Source organism: Elgaria multicarinata, chromosome 8, assembly GCF_023053635.1.
Source record: "Elgaria multicarinata webbii isolate HBS135686 ecotype San Diego chromosome 8, rElgMul1.1.pri, whole genome shotgun sequence".
Classification (NCBI taxonomy): domain Eukaryota; kingdom Metazoa; phylum Chordata; class Lepidosauria; order Squamata; family Anguidae; genus Elgaria; species Elgaria multicarinata.
The window spans coordinates 11,066,516-11,076,627 of NC_086178.1; the positions used below are offsets into that span (position 1 = coordinate 11,066,516).

The window sequence follows — 10,112 nt, forward strand, 5'->3', positions numbered from 1 at the left end:
AGTAGAAGATGCAATCTGCACATGAGTGCGTGCATCTCACAACATTCAACTATGAGACATGATTTGCTCCTTGGATAGTAAAAGTTGACACAGAAAGTAAGGAAGTGCTGAAGGCCTGCCTTTGAAAACGGTCTGGAAACTGGTACAACTGGTACAAAACAGGGCAGCACATTTATTAACAGGGACTGGCTAATGAGACCACATCATGCCAGGCCTTTTCCAACTTCACTGTCTGCCAGTCCAGGTCCGGGCCCAATTCAAAGTGCTGGTATGAATATTTAAAGCCCTAAACGGCTTGGGGCCAGGCTATCTGAAGGAACGCCTCCTCCCATATGTACCTCCACAGACCCTGAGGTCATCCTCACTTCTCTGTGAGTCCCTGCCAAAGGAAGTGAGGCAGGGCCTTCTCTGCTGTGGCACCCTGGCTGTGGAATGAGCTCCCTAAGGAGGTTCACCTGGCACCTACACTATATTCTTTCTGATGCCAGGTGAAGACCTTTTTATTCTCTCAATATTTGAACAGTTTATAAATTCAATTTTAACTTTGCTGTTTTTAGGGTGACCATATTTTGGAAACCAAAAAGGAGGATAACATGGTCACCCCCAAGGGGGCGTGTCCAGTACCAAGGGGGCATGCCCACCCGAACATAGCCTTGGTCACATGTCTGATTTTACAGCACACATAACATCTTAATGTTAAAATCACTGAAATAAAGAACAAGTGAGAGATTCAATGTATCTGAAATTAATTTCACTCACTCCTACTTTTGTAGGTTTTGCTGTACTTTGAAGCTTTTGTTATACTCTGTGTGTTACATTCTCCCCTTAGGTCAAATGTCTTTTCTGACTATCTTCACTCATTGCAAGCTGCTGTTGTTGTTAACAGGGTTTGCTACTGCCCCCAGATCTGTTTCAAATTTGGTATGGCTAAAGCTCTACCTAAAAGCTATCATGGTGCCAACTTTTAGCTCTTTATCTTTAAAAATGACAGTTTAAAAATAATAATTTTAAAACCTCATTTTTTAAAAAAAATCAAAAAAATCAATGGATGAACAGATTTGTTTCCAATTTGGTGTGGCTAAAGCTCTACCTAAATCCTATCATGGTACAAAGTTTCATCTCTTTATCTTTAAAAATGACGATTTTAAAAATAATAATTTTAAAACCTGAATTTTAAAAAAATTCCTAAAAAATCAATGGATGAACGGATCTGTTTCAAATTTGGTATGACTAAAGCCCTTCCTAAGAGCTACCATTGTGCCAAGTTTCATGTCTTTACCTTAAAAAATGATGGAGTTATAAGCATTTTTGTTAATTCCCATTAGAGCTGCTCTTTGCAAAAAATCCGGATTTCCCCTCCCCCTCCCGGATTTGCCATCAAAAACCCGGGCAAATCTGGTCATGTGGTCACCCTAGCTGATTTAAATTTGTATTTTAAATTTGTATTTCTGCACTGCTGTTGGTTTTATCCTGGTTGCGCTTTTGTGTTGTATTTTATATCATGTTTTTATACTGTTCATTTTATACTTTGAATGGTTTTAATATTTGTGAACTGCCCAGGGAGCGTCAGCTATTGGGCAGTATAAAAATGCAATAAATAAATAAATAATACATTGTAAATTAAATTTCAACATCAGAACAAGAATGACCCCAACTCTACCTTTGACGAAGAGAACTTGGCTTATTCTATTCAAGACTTCTTTGTCGCAGGAACGGAGTCAACCGCCACTACTCTGAGATGGGCACTTGTCCTCCTGACAAATCATCCAGATATCCAAGGTAAGAGACATCTGTCCCATGGGAGCAAGGGACACTCTTGATCCCAATCATGTCATTCTTTTAGGGCACAATCCTATACATGTTTAGACTGAAAGAAAAGTCTTACATCTGCCAGCACCTTGCTTGCTGGGGAATGCTGGAAGATGTAGGACTTCTTTTTCCAGACTAAACATGAATAGGATTCTCCCCCTGAGGCTTCATACCTTTCAAACACTATGAGGATGCTTTTAAACTTCACATTTTGCCTTATCTCCATCAGTACCTCCTAGAATGTTCTGTGAAAAAATGAAACTTACTTATAAGTAAAAGAGTTCATGATCAGAGTTTTAGAAGACCCAAGGAGACTGAAATAACCTGTGGGGTATCTATACAGAGCTTTTACCCGGGTTCTACCACAGCCCCAAGTCGATCGTGGCAAATGACAAACAGACCTCTTATAGCTAGTGCGGCATTTCTTGCCCCAAATCTTTTTTTCCCCAGAACACATTTTGTGATGGATTTTCCCATCGTTGAGGATTCAGAGCAGTTTTGGAGTCCGTGTGACCTCAGTTGAATTCAGCACAGACTGGTCGAAGAAGTGCTGATTGACCGAAGGGAAAGTTGCGTGGAGCAGGGGCGAGGTGGGAGCAGAGGGCTAAATATGGCTACCCACGATTGAAGGCGAGTGCCTGTTGTTTTGAAGCTTTATAGGTGCACAGAGACATCCTTTCACTGCTACAGAGTTGAGCGGAAAGAAAAATTAATTACTTTCAGAGCCCCATCATTAGTCACTATTTGCTGCTCATTACGGCCCTGTAACTGATCCTAGGAAGTTTCGGGGCAGGATGTTCATTCATTCCTGCCCAGACATTGCAGTGTTTGTCACACTGTGATGTTACAGATTTTTGAGGGGAAACAGCAGTGAAAGGAGCGTCGTGCAGACGCCCCCTGTTGGATTTACCTCTGATGCAAGATATTTCTTTTTCACAACCATTTCCCTAGTTTAGCCGTCCCTGACTTGGCGCCCCGCAGATGTGTTGAACTACAACTCCCATCAACACTAGCCAGCATGTCCAGATTAGGGAAAGATGTCTAGTGGCCTGTTCAGACAACATGCTAAGCTACGGTTAGGTTACTAACCCTTTTGCACCAATGGTTAGTGGGCATGTTTAAACCAAAATTATGTAGACACCATAGTTAGGAATGGTTCACATGACATGCTAAGCCATCATGTTTAGCCCAAGATGCTTAACCACCCTGGCTAAGCATGTTGTCTAAACAGGATCAGTTTCTGCCACATATAACCAAGAATGACAACTTGACAGAATTAAAATAAACAAGAAAAAATGAAACAGCTGTTGAATGACTATGAAATGAGTAATAGCAAAATGACAAATGTGCAATAAAACTGGGATCTAGGAGGAACAGACATGGTTGATACATGCTTAGGTGGCTCATGGAACGTTTTGCACCTCTCCACCCTGCTACCTCATGGCACTATTATTATTATTATTATTATTATTATTATTATTATTATTATTATAGCACCAACAATGTACTTGGTGCTATACAGAATATTCAAATAAAACAGCAATACCCTGCCTAGAGGCTTACAGTCTAAAATCACATTAAAACATATAAAGGGGGAAGGGGTTACACACACACAAAATAAGGGAATAATCATAGTAATGAGAACAGTAAAATCAGGCTAAAATACCAAAAGCTATAGAAAACAGATGAGTTTTCAAATGCGTTTAAAATCTAAGATGGAACTCGTAGTTCGTAGATTCTCTGGAAGAGCATTCCAAGCAAACGGGGCAGCTAAAGAGAATGGGCAAAGCCGGGCAAGAGAGATAGAAACTCCTGGGCGGGAGAGCAACATAGTATTTGAAGAATGGAGGATACGAGGGGTAGAGTGAAATGAGAGTGGAGAGATAAGAAGGCGCAAGACCATGGCATGCTTTAAATGTCAGCAAAAGAAGCTTATATTGAATTCTATAAGAAATCGGAAGCCAAGAAACATGGTCAAAGTGACGAGCCAAGAAAATAATCTTGGCTGCGGAATGGTGAAGAGAGACCAAAGCGGAAAGATGAACAGAAAGAAGACCAGACAAGAGAAGATTACAAAAGTCCAAATGGGAGATAACTAGGGGTGTGCACGGACCCCCCGCTCCACTTCTCTTCCAGATTTGCGATTTGCAGATCGGGCCGCTTCGCTCCGCCCCCGGTCTGCCTATGTCCGCTCCGCTCTGCTGCGGAGCTCTGGATCCGGATCGGAGCTCCTTTTATTTTTTCCCCATAGGCTTGCATTAAGCTAAAAAAGTATACAACTTTTTTCTGTGAAAGTTAAAAACCTCAAGTTTGGCATCATGACACCTCATGGAGGTATACACACGCACACCAAGACTCAAGGCAATCCCATCATCCCCTGATTTTTGGGGAATTTATGAAAATCCAACACCCCATTCACGACCCTTTCGATAGCTCTGTCAATTTGCATGTTAGAAACCTGAAACTCACCACCATGACAGCTTATCCAGGGATACACATGCATGCCAAGACTCAAGGCAGTCCCATCATCCCCTGATTTTTGGAGAATTTATGAAAATCCAACACCCCATTCACACCCCTTTCGATAGCTCCGTCAATTTGCACGTTAGAAACCTCAAACTCACCACCATGACAGCTTATCCAGGGATACACATGCACGCCAAGACTCAAGGCAGTCCCATCATTCCCTGAGTTTTGGGGAATTTATGAAAATCCAACACCCATTCACACCCCTTTCGATAGCTCCGTCAATTTCCATGTTAGAAACCTCAAACTCACCACCATGACAGCTTATCCAGGGATACACAGGCATGCCAAGACTCAAGGCAGTCGCATTGTCCCCTGAGTTTTGGGGAATTTATGAAAATCCAACACCCCATTCACACCCCTTTCGATAGCTCCGTCAATTTGCATGTTAGAAACCTCAAACTCACCGCCATGACAGCTTATCCAGGGATACACATGCACGCCAAGACTCAAGGCAATCCCATCGCCCACTAATTTTTGGGGAATTTATGAAAATTGGGCACCCCATTCACACACCTTTCCATAGCTCCGTCAATTTTCACGTTAGAAACCTCAAACTCACCACCATGACAGCTTATCCAGGGATACACATGCATGCCCAGACTCAAGGCAGTCCCATCATCCCCTGATTTTTGGGGAATTTATGAAAATCCAACACCCCATTCACACCCCTTTCGATAGCTCCGTCAATTTGCACGTTAGAAAACTCAAACTCACCACCATAACAGCTTATCCAGGGATATACATGCACGCCAAGACTCAAGGCAGTCCCATCATCCCCTGAGTTTTGGGGAATTTATGAAAATCGGGCACCCCATTTGCAGACGTGGACTGTTCTTTGACATTTGGACAGATAAAAAAAAGGGAAGTGGGCACACTCACAGATGCCATCTAGACCCACAATCATGCCAAGGTACAAGGCAATCCCATCATCCCCTGATTTTTGGCGGGGCTTAAATCTGCAGACAGCTCAATGGGGCCATTTCAAAGGAAATCCCAAGATGCCATGAATTGGGGAGTAGAGATCATCAACCTAATATGAATCTTCTTCCACACTTGAAAAATGGATTTGGAACTATATGGACATCATCCCCTTGCACCACATCTATTCAGTTGTTCCCCAAGGTTATGGTAGGCACCTTGCAGTGGTGTGTTGCCTATCTGTTACTTAGTATATGATTTAAGGTTGTGTAAGTTTACTGCTTCAAAACACTGAAAAAAGTCTAATTGAAAGACAAAGAAATCAAAGTTACTACTAGTATCCCAAGTTACTAAGTACCCGTTTTGCTTATTCCCCCCTCCAACATTGGGATTGGAGGACACTTCACATCAGGTGATCATTTATCATGATTAGGCGTTGAATCTGTCAATCATCAAGGTGGAAAAAGCGCTCCCCCCTCCCATTTTAGCCATTCTATAAAAATTATAGCAAGCAAACCGCATGACAAAAACTTCTGAAAATCTGACACAAATGACACCCAATCATCAATGTCTATGCACAGTAAGTTTCAGGGATCTATCTTTTTTTTTTAAAAAAAAAAAAGCCAATGTAATCCTATGAGGAAAATCCAAAATGGCGGGCGGAGTGCCGATAACAAGCGGACCACTCAGCAAATCAGCTCCCATTCTGTGTCGCTCCGTTACGCCCTTGACTCGCACCTCTTCCACCTTTACCGGAGGCAAATCAGGCCGCTCCGATGCCACTTCTACAACCTTAAGCAAAGCGGAGCACAGCCCTACCTAGGATGATTAATGATAGGGGACAACCATCTATGGCGGGCTTGAGCTCCTTGGAGAAGAGTTGGGATATAAACGTAACAAAATGATGTTTTTTGAGGTTTATATGAAATGATTTCATGTAGAATAAATAGCTGCCAATGGTTACTTAAGCTTTCAGAAATAAAAAGTAACATTCAAAATAAAGCTTCTATTTCCGTCATTTTCTTCAGATAAAGTCCACAAGGAGATAGAAGATGTTTTCGCTTCTTCTCAATCCATCTCCTATCAAGATCTAAAGAAAGTCCCCTACACTAATGCTGTGATTCATGAGATACAGCGATCAAACTATGCCTTCTTTTTTGGAGCCCCAAGACAATGTTCAGAGGACGTGAAGCTGGGTGGTTTTCTCCTTCCCAAGGTACAGAATATAATGACGGCTGCAGATGAATGCACTTTAATGGATTTATTTATTTCACTTTTATACTTCCCAATAGCTGGAGCTCTTTGAGTGCTTTACAACCATTAAAAACGTGAAATAGAACACAGTGAAATACAATATACAACTTTAAAAGTTTTAAAATATTGTGTTAAAATAAACCACGCAAATAAACCACGCAAATAAAGCCAAGCAACAATGCAACAATTTAAATTAATGCAGTTTTAAAACAAGCTGCACACATCCCTAGGGATCCCTTAATACTCGTGAGAAGTTTCAGGTGAAAAAGTTTCACAATCATGGTGCTGTGGCATGTCGGACAAACAGACAGACAGATAGACACATCCACATTGTTATTGAAGAGCACATGATATTTAGGGATGAACTGAAACACCTCCTCCCAGTTCTTCCCCTGCCCTGTGCAGGTTGCGAACAGGAAAGGGACATTCTGATTATATTCAAGGTGGGCGCGGAAAGCATTTGAAGTACAGATGTGCTTCCCCGGGGCAGGAAAATGCTGCTATGCCGGAAGTCTTTCTTCCCCCCACCCCCCAACTGCACCCCGTTAAACATAAAACCTCAAAGCAACAGCTCTGGCCTTTAACAGAGCCTTTGATGGCTAAATCCACCAGCCTGCACACTGTCTTGTTTTAGTTGGATTTAACTGTTTTAAAATTTCATATTGGTTTTAACGTATTAATGGTTTGATTTGTTTTAGAATTGTATATTTATTCTAATTTATATGTGTGATTTTATCTGTAGGCCACCTTGAGGTCCTTGTGATATAGGGTGGGATATAAATGCTCAAACAAATAAATAAATAGGAGCTCTGTGCCCCGTGACCGGCTCCCAGCAACTTGCAGTTATTTGCAAGGAGCCCAGACAAACCGGGACGGTGGGCCACACTTTCCACGTTCTTGGGATCATCCCGAGACCATGGAAAAACCAAGAAAAAGGAGTAGGGTGATATCACGGAGAAAGGGAGGGATTATCCCTCCCTGCTCCCGGGATTCCCTGCGTGTCATGTGGGCGTACAAGGATGATCCTGGGATGATCCCCGGGATATCACCCCATCTAGCTATGCCTCAAACAGCCCCTCAGAGGACCAGTCCCGAGGGAGTCCTCAGTTCTGAGGAAAGTATGTGTGGTCGCATTGCTTAGCACTGGGAAAGTGGGGACCAATCCTGAAAGCCGCTCTTCTCGATACATTCCCAGTCCGTTATTCCTTTCTTGCAGGGGACCCTTGTTATTCCAGACCTGCGCTCTGTTCTTCTGGATCCTAAGCAATGGGAGACCCCCAAAGAGTTCAACCCAAATCATTTTTTGGACAAGGATGGAAATTTTGTGACTAGAAAAGAATTTCTGCCATTCGGAGCAGGTAAATGCAGAAATCTGAACCTGCTTGTGATTTGTACACATATTTACTGAGTTGTTCCCAGGAGACGCCATCTGACTTCATTTCAGGCAAGCCCAAAACCATCCCACTTCTTTTCATCAGATATTGAGCTACCCTACATGGGGTGGTTAATCCACTGTGTCCTGTTCTGGCTTCAGGGCAGAATTCAGATCTGAGCGCTGCACTATCAGCTTTTTCTTCCCTGCTTTTCCTCTACATAATGTCTAGGTGACGCCCATTGCCCTTCAGTTTTGCTCCTCTCAAACTGGATATACCGGAAATATTCAGCAGGCTTAATCATAGCTACTGGAAATATTCAGCAGGCTTAATCGTATTTATTTATTATTACTTTATATCCTACCTTTTTTTCTTGCCAGGAGCTAAGGCAGGCTTACCTAATCCTCCTCTTCTACTTTTTATTCTCAAAACAGCCCTGTGAGGTAGGTGAGGCTGAGAGTCAGAAACTGGCCCAAAGTCACCTGGTCAGCTACATGGCTGAGTGGTGATTAGAACCTGGATCTCCCAAATCCTAGTCAATCACTATAACCACTACACCACACTATTCCACATTCTCTCCTTCTGCCCTCCTTCCAGAGTAGTGCCCCATTTCAAGCATTTTAGCGTTTGAGGGTGTAGGGTGGGGAAGAGGGTACCAACACATGTTCCTTTCACAGATTCACACCTAGTTCCTGATTAGGACATATTACTCACTCATTGCTTTTCCCTTATGTCCTCCACAGGGACTCGGGTGTGTTTGGCGGAGCAGCTGGCGAGAATCGAGCTCTTCATCTTCTTGATCAAACTGCTGAGGGCATTCAGGTTTCAGCTGCCAGAAGGAGTGAAAAAACTCAGTCAAGATCCTGTCATGGGGCTCACATTCCAACCCCCGCCTTATAAAATCTGTGCTGTTCCTCACAGTAGCTCATCGTAAACAGATAAATGCATTTAAAATGGCTTACTAATTACCGTAAATTTCTCCCTCCTTACTTTTCAGTTATGAAAAAAAAACCACCCTGAATTTGCTGTTTATGCACAAATGCTCAGTACTGAATTATTTCTGTGTATGACTGGAGTGAGCTGGCAGGGCTCACCAATGCGTCCCCCATCTCTCCTGGCCTTAGTAGGCATTCGGTCAAGGCAAACACAATCCTCAGCACTCACTTGCCGGCTGGCCCAGAATTTGGCTTGAACCATGATTGCAGCTACCTGGGGAAGATCAGACAGGGCTTTCCTGGAGCAGAGAGCCATTGAACAACCCAACATTGCAGGAGGCAGAAGGAGAGCTAAAGAAGGAGAGAACAAGGGGAGGAGGATGTGTAGAGGGTGAGGTGAGGGAGAGGGTGAGGAGATGTTGTCGCAAACATTCCAGCCAGTGTGTCTTGACAAGCCTATACTTACCTCTTAATCCATGTCTGGGGAGCCTTATTAGAGGATGACAAGATGTATTTGCAAATATTGTAGCCAGTGTTTTTACAAGAGAGTACTTACCTCTTCAACCATGCTTCAGATCATCCAAAAAACCCTGAACGTATATGAATTTCAGTGAATAATGGAACTGGTAAGCCAATAAAAGATACTACTTTCAACTTACTTGTTCGTCTTTTACTTCTGAGCCTCCCCATACAGGAAAGTGGGTTGGACTTTCCCCTACCTGAGAGCAGGTTGACAATTACAAAACTAAGCATTTCTTACTCTGTGCCTTTCAAAGATGGGGGAGGGGACCCTGTTCATCAAATAAATTCCTTGGTACAGCCTGCAGCCTTCCCAACCCGAATCCCTCCAGAAGACATTAGCCCCACCACACAATAGGTGTGTGAAAATATCATTAAGAGCATACATGTACATATATGTTATTCCCATAGGAGCAAAGAACCACTGGGGGGGGGGAGAGATTGGGGAAAGGGAAGGAGTCATAGCCCCAATCCATTGTCCTGCCACAACTTGACTGATGTTCGTAAAAAAATTAAAGAGACAGAGTTTCCAATTGGAAAAGTAGGACAAGAAATAAAAATGAAGTTGCACATGGAAATCATCATGATTATATTTTTTTAAAAAAAAAATTAAATCAGCTTGCTTGATATTTTGTCTTAAAAACAATATGTAGTCTTCACCATTACCATGCAGGAACAGAAGACATTTCCAACTTTATGTGGGGAGAAGCCAGAAATAATCATCCATATCATCAAATGAAGGCGAGTGATTGATTGTTCATCATTAAACAGAGCA

The 10,112-nt window shown here is 42.6% G+C and overlaps 1 protein-coding gene across 1 annotated transcript in view; it reads left to right on the plus strand.

Annotated features, from left to right (window-relative positions):
• LOC134402437 (cytochrome P450 2J5-like) overlaps positions 1 to 8,882 on the plus strand; it is a 31,725-nt gene extending 22,843 nt beyond the window's left edge. The window contains exons 6-9 of the mRNA XM_063131876.1: positions 1,638 to 1,779; positions 6,285 to 6,472; positions 7,727 to 7,868; positions 8,627 to 8,882. Coding sequence (XP_062987946.1) covers positions 1,638 to 1,779; positions 6,285 to 6,472; positions 7,727 to 7,868; positions 8,627 to 8,817 — 663 coding nt within the window. The 3' untranslated portion in view covers positions 8,818 to 8,882. The remainder of the gene's footprint in view (positions 1 to 1,637; positions 1,780 to 6,284; positions 6,473 to 7,726; positions 7,869 to 8,626) is intronic.
• The last annotated feature ends 1,230 nt before the right edge of the window (positions 8,883 to 10,112 follow it).